Source organism: Petaurus breviceps, unplaced genomic scaffold (assembly GCF_028583685.1).
Source record: "Petaurus breviceps papuanus isolate PSGF00001 unplaced genomic scaffold, PetGlider_PUasm1.0 181, whole genome shotgun sequence".
NCBI lineage: Eukaryota > Metazoa > Chordata > Mammalia > Diprotodontia > Petauridae > Petaurus > Petaurus breviceps.
In genome coordinates this window covers 26,735,469-26,756,681 of record NW_027185784.1, presented here as the reverse complement: position 1 = coordinate 26,756,681, position 21,213 = coordinate 26,735,469, and the positions used below count along the sequence as shown (strand labels likewise).

At 38.0% G+C, this 21,213-nt stretch overlaps 1 protein-coding gene across 1 annotated transcript in view; it reads right to left on the bottom strand.

The window, feature by feature from the left end:
- The window catches only part of LOC138160395 (M1-specific T cell receptor beta chain-like), a 205,761-nt gene extending 186,693 nt beyond the window's left edge, over nucleotides 1–19,068 (bottom strand). Inside the window, exons 1-3 of the mRNA XM_069086999.1 lie at nucleotides 19,020–19,068; nucleotides 12,326–12,466; nucleotides 11,897–12,204 (exon numbers count right to left, since the gene is read on the bottom strand). Of these exons, the coding sequence (XP_068943100.1) occupies nucleotides 11,897–12,204; nucleotides 12,326–12,466; nucleotides 19,020–19,068 (498 nt within the window). The remainder of the gene's footprint in view (nucleotides 1–11,896; nucleotides 12,205–12,325; nucleotides 12,467–19,019) is intronic.
- Nucleotides 19,069–21,213: the final 2,145 nt, after the last annotated feature.

The window sequence follows — 21,213 nt, the reverse complement described above, 5'->3', positions numbered from 1 at the left end:
ATTTATAGCAGTTCTTTTTGTGGTGGCAAAGAATTGGAAATTGAAGGGATGCCCATTAATTGGGGAATGGCTAAACAAGTTGTGGTATATGAATGTAATGGAATGCTATTGTGCTATAAGAAACGAGGAGCACATGAACTTCATATTTACCTGGAGAGGCTTATACAAACTGATGCTGAGTGAGAAGAGCAGAACCAGGAGAAATTTGTACACAATTACATACACAACGTATGTGTGATGACCAACTTTGATAGACTGGACTGTTTTCAGCAATGCAGGGTTATGAGTCAACTCCAAAAGACTCATGATGGAGAGAGATGTCTACATTCAGAGAAAGAACTAGAAAGAACAGAGTTTGAGTGAAGATTGAAGAAAACTACCTGCTCTCTGTCTTTTTCTTGTTTGGTTTTGCCTCCTCTTTCCCATTGTTCATTCCATCCAATAGAATCCTTATTTATAACCTGACTAATGTCTAATGTGAAAGTATTTGCAGATCTTATACTTGATTGTATACCGCCATGAGGGGAGGAGAGGGAAGGGAGGGGAAGAAAATTTGAAACTCATGGAATTGTAGAATTGAATCTTGTAAACTAAAAGTAAACAAATTAATAAAGACCAAAAAAAAATTTTAAGTTGTAACTACAAAGGAAAGACCTAGGTCCTAGGTAGACACTGCAGAGAAACAGATTTCATTTCAACATAATGTGTGTATATATGTGTAAATGTATATGTATATTTGAATATATGTGAGTATATATGTATGTGTTTATGTATATCATATATATCTACACAGATATATGATATAAAGTTAAAATGCAAACATATGGAAATTCAATGAGGTATTTTGGGAGAGAGGGCACTAGCAATTGGAGGCATCATCAAAAGATTCATTAGAAGATAGATGCCTAAACTGCATCTTAAAATAAGAGAACTCTTTGAGGCAGAAATAAAGAGGGAATGCATCCTGGATATGGAGGATGGCAAGAACGAAGGCATGGGGATGGAACATAGGGTGATCCATATGAAGAAGAGGGAGAAGATCAGTTTGTCTGGATCATAGAGTATGAGAAGAGAAGTGATTTTCTAGCAGAAAAAGTGAACTACTTAAAAATTAAAAGAGCTGAAAGTATTTCTAGCAGAACTTTTTTTGAAAGCATAGAACTAGAAACAAAGTAGGTATCCATCAATTGGTGTCTAAAATAATTTTTGTACATAGGTTTAATAGAACATTAATGTACTATAAAGAATGACAAAATTGATAAATTATATGAAACTTGGGAACACATGTAAACTGACTCATGTCAATTTACACGTTAATAGGCACATCAGCTCTGCCTTTATCCAAGGCATTCATGAAAATGTTAAACTGGGAATGGCCACAAATGTATTGCTGGTATAGTCCAATAGAGACTTTCTTTCAAGTTAAAGTTTAACTACTCTGGGTCTAGTAGTTTGACCAGTTCCAAATACATGGGACAGTATTACCATCAAGTCTATGTCTTTATATTTTCTTTTTTAAAATTAAGGTTTTTCCCCTCCAAAAAGCAAAAAAATAAAAAAGAGAATTGCTCTACTGGGGGTGGCTAGGGGGCTCAGTGAATAGAACACTGGCCATGAAGTCAGGAGGACCTGAGTTCAAATGTGGCCTCAGACCTGTAACACTTACTAGCCATGTGACCTTTGGCAAGTCACTTAATCCCAATTGCCCTGCCTTCCCCCCTCCAAAAGCAATAAATAAATAAATAAATAAATAAATAAATAAATGATTAAGGTTTTTTTTTATCAATGAAAATATTCCTTCTTTCCCTCCACAACCCACTTCAAGCAATAATTTACTTTACCTTCTGACTTCAGTTATCATTGTCCCTCCTACTAAACAGTAACAAAGCTCATTCTTTAATCCTCCATTCCCCCCTAACATATCTAAGAATTATACACAAAGCTCTCTGCTCTATTCACTGTACCACTTAGCTGTCCATGCATCTTCCATTATGTGCCCTTATCAAAAAAGTGTTTTTTTGGTTTTAAATTGAAGTTGGTTGATGAGTTCTTTATGCATCTACATCATCCTAGAACAACTCCCCCTTTCTTCCTCAGAGTACTTGTTTATTTTTGTGTCTTAAAAATTTTGATCTTCAGAGTTTCCTCTCCATCTTGTGCTGATTTCCCCTCTATAATTTAAACCCATAGGATTATATCTGTATTTTCTCTAAAAACTTTAAAATCTGTTTCCAATAATCTACAATGAATATAAGACTATACCCGATTTTCCTTTCCTCTTTCACAAATTCTTATATAGACAGGTCGCTTTCTCTGAGATTCTCATCATTTCCACCCCAGCAACCCATTCCTTCTTGTTGGTGAAAATCAGACCCCTCACAGAGTTCCCCCTGGTTAATTTCCCAACATTTTGAAGAATGAAATTATAATTAAGACAAATAAAGAAAATTTTAGCTGCTCTGTTTTTGAGAAGAGAGAGTATTTTAGTAGATGTACAGAAAATTGAAGTTCCAGTTTCTGCAATATGATGATTCTGCTCCAGACTCATGATGTTTTTCAAACTTATCATTGATTTTTACATTTTCTGAATGATTTATAGCATATGATAATGACATTTTTACTCTCTTTTTTACTACCATTAATCTTTTATTTTTATATATTTTGTTGATGTCCCTTTTTTAAAACATCACTATTTTTCCCTCATGACACTCCCATATCAATATAATTCCCTCTTGTAACAAATAAATTCAGTTAAGCAAAACAAATTGATTATTGTTTGTGTTTTAAAATTCATTCTTCATTCTGTACCTATCATTCACTACTCTGCAGAGAGATGGGAGACATTTTTTTTTCACTCTCAGTCCCCTAAAATCATGTATGGTCACTTTGTTACCACTAATATTTATCATAATACCTACTTGAACCATATTTTAGTCATGGATCTCATTCCATCAAGTCTTAGTGATATATAAGGCCAAATTTTCCTACTTAAGTGAGAATCTCTAGTTCATCTAGTTTGTTCTGCCATTTTTACACTTGTGCATCACCATTTAAAGACATTGTTTTATTACTGGTTCCTTTTTTGGACTTTGTCTTCTGTATACTTCTAGATATTTCTTCTGCTATTCTTCTTCCTACATTTTAGCTTCTCTATTGTAACTAGTTTGGTGGTGCTTTTCTCCGTATTGCTTTCATTTCAGTTTAAAGTACTTGGGATAAATTTTGTAAAACTTCAGGCAAATACATTCTTAACAATTTTTCTAGGGTACATCCCTGACAAAGAATCTATTATTTCTACATTTTAAGGTGAGGCTCAGAAATACCCGTCAGACATTATCTCCTTTTCTAAGGTATTATCTTCTTAACTAGTTCTTAATTTGACATTTTCTATTCTCTTAAGAAGACTTTCTTTTCAAAATACAGAAATGTTTTTCTTTTCTATAAAATGAGAATAATATGCTAGATGACCTCTTTGGTCTATTCCAGCTCTAAATCTATGATCCAATGATCATATGTGATCCTACAACAAAAATGCCACCTTTGTCCTTCAATATTCACTTTCTTAATGAAGATTTCATAATTTTAGCTTGTTTTCTAGATTCCATCAAACAGTATCATTTGTACACACAAATACTAGAAATTTGTAGTAGTCCTATAATTTGCCATGTCTTGAAATTTTCTCTGTCCTATAGATACACCAGGAATACACAAGAGCACTCTGTTCCTTATAGGATGATTATCTCACTCGAGAGTACTTATGGATCCACATCATTATTCCTTGGAGGATGAGCAGCTTTTTCTTTCTCTTCAGACCTTTCACCTTGTTCCTCTTCAGATACAGCCTCATTTTTTTCCCTTAGCCTCGTGTGTTCAGTGTAGTTTTTTCTTCCCTTTCTCCTATATGATAGCATCCTAACCTCCAACTTTTTGTCATAGGTCAGGATCCTCTTTTCTTCATATGTATTTTCATCTTTGCTTCATATTCAAACCCTTCTGGGATTGTTTACTCTTTTCTCTTAGGAAAGCAACCAGTGTGAATTTGGAACACATTTTGAACACATGACTCTTTGTCATGACAGAATTATAATTATTTTGTTCTTTGCAGGCCACTTCACAATTCATTCCATTCCCCATATTTGCTTGAAGTAAGGCCCTTAGTCCCTGTTTTTCTTTCCAGGAGCTTCCAGGAAAAAGAGTTTTAGCATAATGTTTGAAGGTCTCTCTAATTCAGGAGTCTTTACTCTTCTCACCCCATTAGCTCTTTGACAGTCATGCCCAACAAACTGTCCCTTCCTTTATGAGGCTATTGCTTTGCCTTACCAACTTGTCCTATGTTACTGTGTCTTCCCAACTGCTTTCTCCTTGGCTCTTTCTTCCTTTGCTGAAAGTTTTGATTATTCTCCTGCTTCAGCATGAATCCCTCATGTTCTAATGTTTCTCATGCCTTTCTGTTTTAGCTCTCCACTCATCACTTAAGACCTTCTCACACTAAAATCTTAAGTTCTGGTCCTTTTCTTCTGTCACATCAAATCTCTCTGTTCTTTATAGGATCACATAGAGCTAAAAGAGACCTTAGAGGTCATCTAGTACAATTGTCGTTTTTAATAAAGAATTGTTGTTGTCTAGTCATTCAGTCATGTCTGACTCTGTGACTCCTTTTAGGGTTTTCTTGGTAAAGATACTGGAGTAGTTTGTCATTTCGTTTTCTAGTTCATTTTTCAGATAAGGAAACTGAGACAAAGGTTAAGTGACTTCTCCAAGGTCACACAGGTAGTAAGTGTCTGAGGTTGATTTTGAACTCAGGTCCTCCTGACTCTAGGCTTGACACTCTAACCAACGTACCACTTAGAAACTGGTGGTTAGGGAGGTAATGTGACTGCAGAATGCCTTACACATAGTATGTGATTAATGTGCAAAAAGTCATATTACAGATAATAAGTGACAAGGTTAGAATTTGAACTAAGGTCCTCTGACTCCAAATTCAAAATGTTTTCCACTGCATTTCATTGTTTCTTACCTCTTTTGACTTCTTTTATAGCTCCTCAGTCTTCTCCTTCCCTTTCCCCTCCTCATTCTCTTTTTTCTTCTCTTCCTTTGACTTCTTTTTTCAGTTTCACCACAAGTCCTCCAAAATTTCTTTCATTTAAATTCATCAAAAACTGGCAACTGTCTTTCCCTTTGTCTCTAACTGTTATTTCCTCTGTGGTGTCCAGAGGATATTTGTGCAAAGAAAAGAGGTGACTTCACAATGCTGTGCCTAGGCTGCTGGAACAGAGATAAATAGCTGAATCCTGAGGCTCAGTGAATTGGATGTTCAAGTTAGAGGATGAGTTTTGGGGCCAATTAATTGAGAATCGAGGTTTTGGCATACCCAATTCATCTAAGACTTTTTCATTCTGAAGGTAACCCATAAACTTCAATTCTTCTTCCAGGAGCTGTCGATACCAAAAAATATAAACATGTGTCTTGATTGGGTCACACCTCAATATCACATTCTGTCCTCTTGCCATGATCAAGTGTCTTGGGGTCTTGGTGACTTTATCTTCCATATATCCTATTGGGAAATAAGACAGAAACCAAAATGACCATGTCCATCCTAAATCAGGAAGGGCTTTTGAATTGCAGTCACAAGCACAAGGTTTGAAACCAGGGCCTGTCAAATACAGGACAGAAATTTTCAATCTGCATCCAGAATTCACCTGTTCCTAGGAGACAAATGGTCATCCAGTACAGAGCCTGGTAACTGTCCATGGTGGGGTAACGGCAAGAGCAGTTTGCTGTTATATAGAGTAAGAAGAATTTTTGGCAGGCTAAAGATCTCTGGGAGTCTTCTAGTTTTACTAGGTGGAGTCTTTCAGTGATGTCAACATCCTTCCTCTGCCTTAAATCTTTTCCAATTATAATTGCACTTACTTTTCAACTACTCAAACACTTTCTAGGTAGTAACTTTACCTGTCCTTTACCTTTACCTATTTCCTAATTATCTTTAACTTCCTTTTGCCTATCTTTTCCTTTTCCCTACCCCCTGTTTTGATTTCCTTCCTATCCTAATTTTCTAAGATTAAAATTTTATAGATTGGGGAGCAGACTTCCATCTATCTAGTTCAAACCCCTCATTACAGAGATGAAGAAACTTCCTCCCACTGTCCAGGCTCTTCCTCTTCAAATATTTAGTAGTTAACCTTTGTTCATTATCTGAGTGAGAAATTTAGTTGAATCAGATAAAAGAGTAGTAAAAACTATACACAGATTCTAGTGTTTCAAAAGCATCAACCAAGGCGGCCAGGTAGCACAGCGAGTAAGAGCACCAGCTCCAGTGTCGGGATGACCTGGGGATCGAATCCGGGCTCAGACACTTAGCATCCACCCAGAAACACCTGGACCTTGAGCAAGTTACTTAACCCCAATTGTTTTAAAAAGAAAAGCATCAAACATTTTACATCCTCCTCATCCCGCTATAGTATAATCATATTTGAATTGTCTCACATTAGGAAAAAATAAAATGAAATTTCAGGATGTTAAGTGAACTTCCTAATCCCTGGAAGGGCACTGAAGGGGTCAAGTCAAGTTAAACATAGTTGGATCCTGAAATTCTCAGCTGGTTGCTATAATTTCATCTCATCTCTCCCCAACTATCAGAAACCTGGATCCCTGCTTTTATTACTTCTTTACTTCTCTTGTCTGGTTGGATCTCATTTATTTCTCTGCAAATGTCTGCTTTCTTTTCTCCTGTGCATAATGGGAAATATCTACTGGACTTGAGGAAACCTGGGGTAAGTAAAAGAAACTCACCCTGCAATATCACCTATATTAGGCCATGTCTCTGTTGTTAACCCTCACCTCAAAAGTCCTGTGCCCAGAGAAATTCATTCATCTCACATGATCCCCTAGGAAAAGACTCTAGGTGTCTCATACTAGGTAGTCACAAATCCTTCTGAGAGATTCTCCCACAGAACAATTACATGGGGAAGCTTTATATCTGAGCCTGTACCTCACTATTCTCATTTCTTCCTTCATTGAAACATTTGGGAATAAAGAAATATAAGTAATATGTAAAGATTATTTATGAGGATTGTATCACGTTTCCACAAAGTTCCTGCATATTTTATAATATTTTAATAACTAATTTATAAAGTATTTAATATATAATGTATAAATTATTTAATTATCCCCTTTAGGTTGACTTTGTATATGAAATAGTGTTGATTTTTGTTTGTGTTTTCATTTATCTGTTTCCTTGTATCTTCATATATTTACACAAACATGTAATATATACATAAATATGAACACATATACAATACACACAATCATATATGTGTTACATGCATAAACATCATGGGTACAGAAATCTGGTCTATGAGTCAGAAGATATATATGTATATGCCACATGTGTATGTATGTGGCAGCTAGGTGGTGCAGTGAATAGAATGCAGCTCTGGAATCAGGAAGACTCATCTTCCTGAGTTCAAATCTGGCCTCAGACACTTACTAGCTATGTGACCCTGGGCAAGTCACTTCACTCTGTTGGCCTCAGTTTCCTCATCTGTAAAATGAGCTGGAGAAGAAAATGACAAACCACTTCAGTATCTTTGCCAAGAAAATCCCAAACGGGGTTAGGAAGAGTTAGACACGAATGAAATGACTGAACAACAACACCAAAATATAGATGTGTGTATATATTAATATATAATATTGCATATGTGTGTACATAATATAGGTGTAGGTTGCATATACTATGTATTCCCATATATAGATATAGATAGGTAGAACAGTCCTTTTTAGCAGCACAAAAACCTTATGGCTTCTGGATTGTACTTCATCCCCAAGGTGATTGAACTTGAAAACTACAGCACTTAATTCTTCCTCCACAATAAAACTCAGTCCTTCAGCAATGTAGAAACCTTGTGGTTATTAGCAGTCTATGTATTCCCCCACATACACACTTGATAACTAAATTCCATGGGAGTCTCCTTCCTGCTCCCCACCTCCATTCTAGCAGGCACAAAAATGCCTCATTATAGCTATGTCTTTGAAGACCAGTTGAGGTGTCTACAAAGATGGGCGTTAAAAATAGAGAGACAGAAGGAGCCGCCCCCACCAACAGATTTGGGGTACAGGCTCACTGGAGAGTAAGTAAAAATAAAATCCAGGTGGCAATAGAACCTGTGATGTGTGGTCATCTGTTTCTCTGACATTAATAAGTCCTGGGAACAGTTTGCCAGATTCTAGCTTAAAGCCTTTCCCTAATAGCTTCAATGCCAACCTTCCACATGAACTTCCCTCTGATCCCTTTTGTGGTTCCTATAGATATCAAGAAGCCAGAATCATCCTTGATTCCCAGATACATAATCATAGGGATGATTGTATTATATGTATTATCATAGGCAGAGACACTGAGATGTGAACAGTATTTGGTGTATAAGATCATGTGCTGGTAACCAACAGATGTGAGACCAGGAGTGTCAGTTCATCTCTTACTCAGAATACAAGTTTATATTCAGAAAGGACAGATCCCTGAATGATATTGTATCACTGGGAACAAGGAGTTTGACCCTTCACCCTGGAGTCAGACACAAGCAACCAAAGATCTTTGTTATCTCTAGGCCAGCAGGGCAAACATAGTAAAGGTTAGCCTCTCTCCACGGGCAGACCTTCTCCAGGTTCTATATACTTCATTACAATCCTTTCAAGTGGAAGAGGGATAAGATTTGTGCTGATTGGCTCCGGAAGGCAGTGTGTGAATCAGTGGGTAGAAGTTGTAAAGAAAAAAAAAATTAGTTTGATGTAAGGCAAAGTTTCCCTATGATTGTATCCAGAAATGTAACAGCAGATATTTTATGACCAGAGCATAACATGTCCCTAGATGAAGATACAGGCTTTTCAATATCCAAATATAACACCAAATCAACTGGTTTTGTTGCCAACAGATAGGCATGATAAAGACAGGGATGTGGGCTAGGTGGATGGAGAATGCTGCCCTTGCCTCCCTAGTTTACCTTTTGTCTTGACCCAAAAGTATTTGTAGTTAAGCCAAAGAAGATTTGAGTATAATGCAAGAATGCTTACACTTAAATAGACTTATTTCCATCCTAGACCTAGAAGTCAAAAAGGACAGACAATCTTAACCTGGAGACACTCACTTTGCTTTTGTTAGCTGTATGTGATAGCTAGAACTAAAGATCTGTCAATTTACTCACATTAGGGCAGGTTCCAACCACCATGCCCAAGTAGACTGAAGGCTCAGTAAGGCAAGAACCACAAGCCCAGCAGAGACATGTAATTCCCCTTGAGGAGCAAATAGAGCTGCCACCATGCCCAATGAGTACCAAGACTAGTAGAAACATAGTCCCACAAGGGTAGGCTCAGCAAGCCCAGTGAAACAATTTTCCCAGCAGAGATGCCCTGCTCAGTGAGGGGCAGGCCTACTGATAGCAATCTAATAAAATCATCAGACGTCATCATCTTGATGCACAGCAGGTATGGATGGGTAGCACCCTCTCCTATATACACATAACTCCCATGTGTTGACCCTTTATGCCCCCTTGTGGTTGATCACTGTGCCTGCTCATTCTTTCCCTATGGTTGTGGCAAAATGTGCCCTACGTTTATAAGAGTATATTGCAAGACTTCTTACTCTACTATTCATTAAATGCCTTTGCTTTGAACTAATTGTGTACTCTAGATGATAAGATAAAAATGTTTATGTATTACTGGGAGCTCTTGAACTATAATTTTAAGTGGTTATAGACCCATAGAGAACCTTGAATCTGGGGTGGTTATTCTAGGAATCTCATGCATGAAAATGGGATTTCACAGGTGCTACATAGAGACAGTAGCAGAAATATAAATGTACCTTTCTCATCCTTCTCTATGTAATACTAAATGATAACTAGACTGACATTGAAGTATGTTTTTTCTCCTTTCTGTTATCCTACTAGCCTTGTAGCACAATAAGGAAGCTTTGGAGAGAATACTAAGCACCTCCTCCATCCTCTGATGTTTCCTTATAGGCTCTAGGTCTGACTCCTTCCTGCCTGTCTACATTCTAGTGATAGATGAGAGACAATGCTGTAAGGGCAGGGGACTTGGGCCCTCTTCATCTGAGGTCAACATGTGGCCCATGAATTCAGGTTTCACTTCTTGCCTTCTTGCTTTGACATGAAAAAGACTGAAGGTCATTATGAGCTTCCAAAGGCCAAAGAAAAGAGCCACTTGGACATCCATGAGTGGAGACCCTGACAGGGTTTGCAGCTTCAAGGCCTGAGAGCAACCCAGCTCAGTGAAAGCTAAGATGTAGATTGATAAAGTGGCAATGCCACTTTTTGACAGTAAACTTGGTGGGACTAATACTATGAAGAAACTGAGCTACATCTGCCTAAGGATCAAAACAGTACAGGGTAGAATATGCTCCCCAGGTGTTGGGGAAGGAAGAAAAATATGTTTGTATTTCTCTTTTTGCTATATTTCCAAAGTAAGTATCATTTTGTAAAATCTAATTGCTGTTAAGTGGTTAAATGGATCTGGGACTTTACCCCAGATAGTGGAAAGAACAAAGTAGAATGAGAGTTTAAGCTGATAGCACTAGAGAAAGACACTCCCATCCCCTCAGGGGCACCTAGAATACTGAGAAGGAAGATGCAATTAGTCTTTCTCCAGGAAATTGAACTCAGAGTAACTGCTACACATGGAGGGGGGAAAAACTTCATCAATAATTGTAAATTTTTCCTTTCTCCATGAAGTGGTCTGAGTGGCCAATGGCTCTTGGTATCTCTATGTTCTCTGGGAGTTCTGTGACTATATTAATTCCAAAGTCTCTGTAACTATGAGAGCATATGCAAATGAAGACTTTTACTTCTACTCCTTTCCTCCACAAGAAACCTTGGAATATCTTGAGAATAACTGCAGTAACTCTGTTAACTCTACTAAATGTCTCTCTTCAGTGGTGAAAATCTCATGAATTTTGTTTTGTACATTCAAATAGATCAGTCTTTAGCCACTGGTTGGGAACTAAGAGAACTTCATTAATGTCTCCACAGATAGTATCATAAGACCACAAATCAAGAGCCAATCGGGACCTCTGAAGCCATTTAGTTTACCCTCCGCTCACTAATTTCATAACTAAGTTGAAGCAACTCAGACCAAAGTAGGCTCAATGACTTACTCTATCTTACATATAGGAAGTTTCAGAGGCAGGACTTGAACCCAGGTTCTCTTACTCCCAAGCTAGTCATCTGTCTATTGTACTGCCACCCTTCAAGGGAGACAATATATGTAAAACACTTTGCAAACACTATGGAATGTTATTGTTATTAATAATAATTCATTATAAAATGTTACTAATAATAATTCATTATTATAACTAATATTCTTAGTTCCTACTATACACAAAGTTTGGGGCAGTTAGGTGGCGCAGCTTATAGAATGCTGGGCTTGGAATAAAGAAGATTTATCTCCATGAGTTCAAATCTGACCCTTAGACACTTAACTGGCTATGTGACCCTGGACATGTCACTTAACTCTGTTTGCTTCAGCTTCCTCTTCTATAAAATGAACTGGAGAAGGAAATGGGAACCACTCTAGTATCTTTGCCATGATAACCCCAAAAGGGGGTCACAGAGAATTGGATATGACTGAAGTGATTAAACAACACATAGTTACTTTCAATGATTTCATGTTCTATCAAGGGATATTTGATATGTAAAAATAAAAAAAAAAAAACTTGCAATTCATTCCAGAATGTGATAAATACTATGAGCAGTTTAGTTCATACTTTTCTTAAAGCAGTAATAGTTTCCTGTGTTGGGGGAAGGGTAACAAGTGCCAGGAAGATTCAGCACTTCAGAGTTGTAGCGAGGGATGAAGGTTTCTGTAAGGAGAAGAGCTAAGTTGGTCTTACTGTGTCTTTACTGCTGGCACAGAGATAAAAAGAAGTTTGTTCCTTTGTGGATGGCTTCATGATGAGAGAAAAGATATCGTTCTTTTCCCTAATGACACTGTATCCTTCAGGAATGTCTCCTTTCTGAATGTCACGTGTTGTTATTGAGAAATAAATGAGCTGAAGCCCCCGCCCCTGGTCCTGACGGTACCAGTACATGGTGTTGTGTCCCAAATTCTGTTCACAATTCAGCGTCACATTCTGTCCTATTCCTGTGATTAGATTTCTTGGGGTTTGAGTGACTCTGGCATCTTTGGCATCCATGGGACCTATGGGGGAAGCAGAAATAATCCAAAGAGAAAGATGGACATTGAATCTCTCAGGGATAGGATTTCAACCAGAATCTGAGAAGTCTAAGGAAGCAATTTCCTACCAGTGTCTAGGACTTACCTGATCCCAGGAAACAAATGACCACACCCCAAAGAAAACTGTTGTCCATGGCAGAATCAGGGCAGTAGGGGAGTGGCTTCCTCGAATAGAACTCTGGCTCCTGGAGAAGGGGTAGAAAAATGACTGAAATCTGGGGTGCCCCTGGTTTAACACAGAGAAATCAGCATTAACATATGTTCAAAAACCTTGTAGCTGAACAAGTCTTCCCAAGGGGAGCTGGAGCATCATCTAGGAATGGGGAAGAAATCTTAGTAGACTGGAGTTACTTTCAGAAAGCACCATTGGTTTTAGTTCTGTAGGTGTGGTTAAGATTTAGGAGCTAAGCAGGAACCCTGGTGCTATTCAAATTTAGACTCATTGAAGAAATTGTGTTTCTATGTATGGGGGTGGAGTTATTTTATTATGTTTATGAGTTGAAGCAGCTTTTAATATCTACTTTTTGGAATTTATTTTCCTAATTTTTAAAATGGGAGGAGTGTTATACTGGACAGTGTCAAGGCACAGACTGTCTCCGATAGTTGGAGTGTACATGTATCCTTATGTCTGTCTCTTAGGATCCTTAATTTCCTTCAAGACCAAGTTCAAGTGCCACTTTTCTTGATACCACCCCCACTCCCAGCTGCTAGTGGCTCCTTGGCCCCCATTGTATTGTACTGTACTGCTAATGTGTGTGCATATTTATAAGTGCACTTATTGCATATTGTATATAAATATGTATATAGGTAGCTAGGTAATATATTACATACATTTATTTATATGTCGAATAATAGCTAATAATAATTTGTTGCTGTTGTTCAGTTGTGTCCACCCTACTCTTTGTGACCCCATGGACAATAACATCCATCAAGTTTTCTTGGCAAAGATAAATGGAGTGGGGGCGGCTAGGTTGCACAGTGAATAGAGCACCAGCCCTGGAGTCAGGAAGACCTGAGTTCAAATCCGACCTCAGACACTTAACACTTACTAGCTGTGTGATCTTGGGCAAGTCACTTAACCCCAATTGCCCTGCCTTCCTTCCTCCAAAAAAGCAAAAAAAAAAAAAAGAGATAATGGAGTGGTTTATCGCTTCCTTCTTCAGTGAATCAAGGCAAATTGAGGTTAAATGACTTTCCCAGGGTCATACAGTTAGTGTCTAATACCATATTTGAACTCAGGTCTTCTCTTCCTGACTCCAGGCCCACAATTCCATCCACTGAATCACCTTTCTGCCTACACTATGGTACCTCTCATTTTTTTTTCCATGATCTTCCAAATATCTCTGATAGTGGCCCAGCAATAACAGTGGTAATTTCTTTTAGAACCCAAATATATAATTCATCTAGGCCTGGTAACTTGAATTTTTCAAGAGCAACTTAGTTCTCTCATACTATTTCCTTTATCTTGGGCAGCAACTCTGTTAATCATTTTTCTTCTGTCCTTTCCAATATAAAGTTCATTTTCCTTGGCAAAGCAAATAACAAAATAAGAAATTTCACTCTACTTTGTCTCTTTCCAGTTATCATCCTGCCATCCAATTAGAGGAAAGGGTCATTCCTTGTTGTATGCTCCCTTTATCTCCCAAGATACCTTTTTAAAAAACTAGCTTTTTTATTCTTTCCTTATTCTCTCCCTAGCCTTGGCTAATAACACGACTAGTAGAGGGAAAGGAGATATTCTCCTCCCCTTTCCTGTGTCCCTGCAGGTCTCACTATACATCTTCTCTGAATCTTAACTACCATATGTTTCTTAGGGTTTAACTTTTAAAATTTCTCTAAAGGAGGCTGGTTAATTTGTTTGCTCAGCCAATCCCTTCTTGACTCAATCAGGAAGGTTTTCACATCTAATAAAGGGATCACAGGACATCAGACCTTTCAAAAATATTTAAACCTTATGTTACATCACATTATTCTGTGACTACATCAAATCACTTGGAGGAAGTGGATAGCTTCCCTTATATAATCAACCACAAATATTCATTAGATTTATATTGTGGAATAAACCAGGGGTGAGGAACCTGTGGCCTCCAAGCCACATATGACCCTTTTGATCTTTAAGTACAGTCCTTTGACTGAATCCAAACCTCACAGAACAAATCCCCTTAATAAAATAATTTATTTTGTAAAATTTGGACTCAGTCAAAAGGTCACACCCAAGGACCCAGAAGGCCACATGTGGCTTCGAAGCCCCAAGTTCCCCACACATGATAGGCACTAGGCTGTGTGTGAGGAAAGCCAACAAAACTGGAATGATCCCACAGCATGAATTACATCCTAATTGGGGGTGGGGGCTGGCAAGCAATAATAACAGGCACATTTGTAAGTATTTATAAAACATGTATAACCCATTGGGGCAGCTAGGTGGTGCACTGGATAGAATACCAGGCCTGGAGTCAGGATGGCTCCTCTTACAAAGTTCAAATCTGGTCTCGGACACTTATTAGCTGTGTGACCCTGGGCAAGTCACTTCACCCCGTTTGTCTCAGTTTCCTCATCTGTAAAATGAGTTGGAGAAGGAAATGGCAACCACTCCAATATCTCTGCCAAGAAAACCCCAAATGAGGTCACAAAGAGTCAGACATGACTTAAATGACTGAACAGCAATGACAACAAGGAAAGACTGGTAGTGGGGAAGGCAGAGATATGAAGGCAAGAGTCTTGGGGAAAACCTGCTAGGAAACCAAGCAGCAAGTGGCACTTGAGATGAATCTCAAAGGAAACTTTAAGATGAATTTGGCAACTGTACAGTAATGGAAGCAATTAGGGAGAATATTCCAGGGAGCCAGTGTAAAATCCCTGAGTTGGGAGATGGAGTGCTGTGTGTGAGGAACAGTAAGAAGCCTCGTTTGACTGGACTGCAGATTGTGTAAAGTGGAGTAATGTGTGATAATCCTGAATCATTCAAATGCTTTGAAAATAGCTCTCTAGAATTTCAGGAGCTGTCCACAAAGGTCACAAAAATCCAAGTGATTCAAAATGTGTTACTGACCCCCTGTGGAGAGAGAAAGATGTGCTAAGGATATCTGACTGAGAATGAGAAATTGCATTTAAAGGAGGGTTTGGGAAAGGGAATGGAATGGGCGGAAAGGAAACAAACATGAAGAGTGAGACTGTTTTTAACATGAATTGATAGAATCTGTGGTTTGAAGATAGATAATCACGCATTAATTTATATTGCCCCTTACATTGCATTGAGGCAGTTTTTCATCATCGTCTCTCCTTAATCCCCTTAACAGCCAGCCCTCTGGAGCTGATTACAAATTGTATTATTTTGGAGTAGGAAGAAGTAATTGAGATATGAAATATTGAGATAAAAGAGATAATGGAAATAACTGAGTCTAAATCTCCTTTTTGGCAATGGAAGAAACTAGTCTCAGAGACATAAAGTGACTTAATAAGATAGTCTAAGATAATGGTTGTCTGGAGTGACGAAGTATGGTCTGGAGACCCTGAGATCTCTAAGACCTTTTTAAGGAGTCCCCAGATGAAAACTATTTTATAATACTTCTAAGACATTTTAATTTCTATGATAAATACTGATAGATATCCATATGCATAACACATAATAAAGCTCTTGGGAAGGGTTCTCAATAATTTTTAAGAGGGTTAAAAAAATCCTGAGACCCCAAAGCCTAAGAATCTCTGTGGTCCAGATCACTGGATTTTTCCACCTCTTAGTAACTGCCATCTGTTTCTTCCATTAGTGAGTCCTCAGGGGTTCCATTTTAAGGAAGTACCCAGACTGGCTTTCCTTCATTCTTTTCCAGCTCTGCTTTTGACTCCCTAGATTTCACCTCCATGGCTTTCTTCTCCCCTTCTGCCCCTCAACTTTCCCACCCTCACCCCTTCCATCCTGCTTTAGCTCCTTTTTCTGTGAGGTCTTCTCCCATTAGAATGTAAACTCTTTGAGGGAAGGGATTGTCTTCCTTTTGGTTTGTATTTATATCCCTAGTGTTTAGCACAGTGTCTGGCACATGGTATTTACTTAATAAATGCTTTTGGCTGATGTATGGACTAATAACCTGACTAGTTAGGGTCAGAGACTGGATTAAAGGAAGATTTCCTCACCCTCCTCACCCCTATGTTTTTACTAAGCAGTGCCATCATTGTTAGTGTATGAGTCTTACTTTGATACTTTAATGTATCCATGATCTCCTTGATGCAGATTCCTATTCTCCATCCAACCCCTGGTGCAGATTGTAAAACTATTCATAACTTCTGACCATATGCAATTTTTGCCCATAACCTCTAATAAAATGTGACATAGAATCTCTATGTAACATTTTGTAAGAACTTCTAGTGTTTTATATGTACCAGTATGGCACTTCAAATAATGTTACCTCAACTCTTAAACATGACTAGTCTACCTCCTTTGGTGGGGGTGGGGAAGGGGGTTGGGGAGACAAGGAGACAATCAGGGTTAAGTGATTTGCTCAGAGTCACACAGCTAGCTAAGTGCCTGGGGCCAGATTTGAACTCAGGTCCTCCTGACTCCAGGGCTGGTGCTCTATCCACTGTACCACCTAGCTACCCCATCTCTCTCTTTTTTTTTAGTTAAATTTATTTATTTACTTTTAGTTTACAACATTTTGTTCCACAATACCTTGAGTTCCAAATTTTCTCCCCCTCTTATTTCTCCCCTCTGCACCCCTATGGCAGCATGCAATATGATACAAGGTTTACAAATACCTTCACATTAAACATTAGTCAAGTTGTAAAGAAGAATTACAACCAATGCCATCCTTCTTTTTCTGATACTGTTTTCTTGGTGATATATTTTATGGTACTTTTTACATGCAAATATTCAGTGTTCATATGCTGAAGCCTACTTGCACACATCATGATTTTTCCATTGCTCTCTGGGTCCCCTGGAATTTTAATTCTTCAGAGAACATGGTGTTTTATTATACATAGCCATATAATGTCATCTGAGGGATGTTTGTGTGAAAATTTGTGTGTGTGTATTTGTATGATAGGAGTAGTTAGGAATCATTGATATTCCTGCATTAAATGAAGCCCATCCTATTATCCATTTTTCAGTCTTGTGCTTAGGTCATTGTTGTGTCTATAGTAATAGCTCTCAATTTTTTGGTCTCAGCAAGCCTTTACACTTGAAAATTTTTATGATTTAAAAAATATTGAAGACATTAAAGATCTTTTGTTTATTTGAGTAATATCTATGAATATTTGCTATATTAGAAATTAAAGTTGTGATTTTAAAATATCTATTAATTCATTTAAAATAATAAGCCCTTTATATAGTAGCATTAAGTAATATGATGTTATGAAAAATAACTGTATTTTCCAAAACAAAAAAAAATAGTGAGAAAAGTGGCATTGATTTTCTTTTTTTTCTTTTTTTGCATATGTTTCCAATATCTTGCTTAATGGAAGATAGCTAGATTCTCACATCTGCTACTGCATTCAATCTGTTGTGATATGTTGTTTCAGTTGAAGTATATGAAGAAAATCCAGCTTCATATAGATATGTAGTTGGAAACAGGAAGAGTTTATTTTAATAGGTAAAGAATATCTTTGTCTTATTATGAAAATAATTTTGATCTAAAGTATACCCCCAAAAGGATTTTGAGTTATCTTAAAGTCCAGGGACCACACTTTGAGAAATGCTGGTATGTAGTACTTACTTTGATATTTTAATGGTTTAATAATCTCAACGATGTTGTTACTGGTTCCAGTGGTGCATATCATAAGGCCAGTTTTTGGCACATAGTAGGCATATAATAAATGCATGATGGTTGATTTATTGATTTCAGTACTCTTTTGGCTTCCTCACTGTGACAATTGCCTTAAGGTATTTCTGCTTCTCTAGGAAATGTTAATAATCACAGTCAATATCTATCCTTTTATCTATTCCTCATGTTTCAGAATCGTGTTTATTTAGATAGGCCATAATGAAAATTTTATTATTACATACAAGTGTATTCTTCTTACATTTATTCAGTCTCATGATTTGATGCTTATTTTGAACTTTGTTCTAATAAGTTCGTGGTCTATTTACACTCAAATATCTAATTAAGAAATGTCTTCCATGTCAATGACAAGTTGATACCAGGTATTTACAAACCTCTTCCCTCTGCTGAAGCATAAATTAGGACCTTTGTGGAGAATATGGACATGAGTACTATAATTAGCATTTCTTCCCAGTGTGTATTTATAGCAAAAATAACTTCTTGTGATGAAAAGTATGATGAAAGCAGAAAGAATCAACACTTCAGGATTGTACAGGCTCATGGAGGTTTTTGTACAGAGAGGAACTGACTTGGCCTTACTGTGTCTATGCTGGTAGCACAGAGATACAAAGATGTTTGGTTGGTTCTGGATGACTGCAGAATGAGAAGAAAGAACTTCTTGTCTTGCCGAGTGGCATTGTATCCCTCAGGAATGTTTCCTTTCTGAAGATCACCTTGAATTCCAGAGTAATAGATGAGCTGGAGTCCTTGGCCCTTATCTTGTCTATACCAGTACATGGCATTATGGTTCAAATTCTGTTCACATCTTAGTATCACTTTCTGTCCCATTCTTGTGACTATGTATCTTGGGTTCTGGGTAATTCTTGTATCCTTAGAATCCGTGGGACCTATGGTAGAATAAGAAATAAGTCCAGGGAGGACACAGATATTGAAACTCCCAAGGAAAGATTTAGAGTCAGAACTTGACAAGTCTAAGACGAAATCTCCTCCTCTACTCCTAGGACTCACCCGTTCCCAGGAAATAAATGATGACTGACCAGAAGAGCTTGGTGCTCATGGTAAGATCAGGACAGGAATTCAGTTTCTTTCCAACTCACAGTTCTGTCTAAGAAGATAATAGATTGAAGTCAGTTGAGCCCTGGGGCTCTCCCTCATCTAATTCACAGACTTTATCTTTGAAACCTCTACCTTACTGAAGTTCAACATGTCATTCAGAGAGGGGTGGGAACATTCCACAGAGGAGGAGAATGAATCATAATTTCTAGCCTAGAGTTACTTTCAGAACACCATTTACTTTTAAAGTTCTGTAGGTGTGGTTATGATGTGGGTATTCATGGGGACATGAGTTATTCCCGTGGTCATCTTACTTGGTGACTTTGGCTAAGACATTCAATTGTTCTGTGCCTTAGTTTTCTTATCTATAAAAATGGGTGTTGAACAAGATGACCTTTAAGAGCATTTCTAGAGCTAAGTCTTGAGTCTAGGATAGCAAAATATTATTGTTAACTTGTTTTCATATCTCTTTTTTCTCAAGGATGGGTTAATAAGGAAACACTGTTGCAGAGTAAAGTAGTGCTTAGTTAGACTTTGATTTCAAAGGCTTTTCCTTTCTAACCTGAAAGACTGAAAAACGCTTTGTAACAATTTGAGTCTTTAAAGGAGATGCCTTGTATACAGATTTATTTCATTTTTTTTATTTTGAACTATGCAAACGACAAATAACAAGGATATTTTCATATACATAATTATAAAAAGAAAAAGTTTAAGAAACTTCAAATTGCTATTATTGTGATAGTAATGGCAATTAAAGATTCCTCTGTATTGGCTTGGTTTTCAAATTGATTGTGTTAAAACCCAGAGCTTGTTAATCCCACCTGTGGGATGGACTTGTTGATGTGAAAAGAAAGTCCTGAACTGGGAGGAGCTGGTGACGCAGATTTGGAGAGACAAGAGAGAGGCGGAAGATCTTTTTGGAAGCAGCACCTCGTGGAGAGAGAGAGAGACTAAGAGAATTGCTGGTGGCCGCTTTGAATTGCCCTGGACTTTTGAGACCTGCCCCCTGAGCTGCCAAGGACTGAGGAGACATGGCTGTTTTGCTGGTACTTTGTCTGTCTGTTTTGATGTTGTTTTGCCAGATTTGTCCACTGGTGAAAGACAGACCTGTTGTTGAAGAAGTCCTGGAACCTGGCTTTTGGCTAAGAAGCCCTGAGACTGTCCTGCAGACAGAGAGTGAATACTGTCCACTGGTGAAGGACAGTGCCGTTGTTGCAGGGGTCTGGAGACTGTCCTGCAGACAGAATGAATACTGTCCACTGGTGAAGGACAGTGCTGTTGTTGCAGGGGTCTGGAGACTGTCCTGCAGACAGAGTGAATACTGTCCACTGGTGAAGGACAGTGTTGCAGGGGTCTGGGAACCTTTCTGTTGGTTCAGAAGCCCTGAAGAAGGATTTTCTTCTTGTATGTTTACAGAAATCCTGGGAGAGGGCTTTGCTAATCTGTTCAGGGGTTCTAGGACTGTTCTACAGACAGAGGATGAATTCATGAAGGGACTAGCAATGTATCTTATGGCCTTGCTAAGCCTTGTCTCCCCAGGAACTAAGATTGCTGAGAACTTGCCTCATGTCAAGATGAAGAAAAGACCTCCATTTGGGTATTAAGTGCTGTGTTTAAACTTGATGTAACTCTGGGGTAGATTCAATTGTGATCCAGGGGTGGGGAACTTTTGACCTTATGTTTGGAAACTAATCTCCATTTGAGAAGAGGGACTTTGTGGTGGATTAAATTAAGGTATAGCCTAGGGGTGGAGAAGTATTTAGAACAGAGACTTTGTAATTGATTGAATGATTGGAAGGTCCTGGGGTGGGGTAGTACTTGGAGATTATTTAATCATCCTTAGTAAATGCTGTATTTTGAATGATGTCATGTTTTGACCTTCTCTGTTCTTGGTTTGTCACTGAATAAAATGGAGAGCACCTATGCTGGTGTTCTGAACCTTGGGAAGTTGCTTTTCTTTGGCATTACAGTACAATTATGTACAGCTTGCTTTTCTTTTAAAATATATAATTATTTCAACATGTAATTTTCAAAGCTGCTTTTCTTCCTGTTCTTCCTTTTTTACTCCTGTAAATTAAAAAATGATTGCATGACTCTTTTCTCTTTCTCTTAACTTCTTCCTTTCTCTATGTCTCCTCCTTCTTGCCTT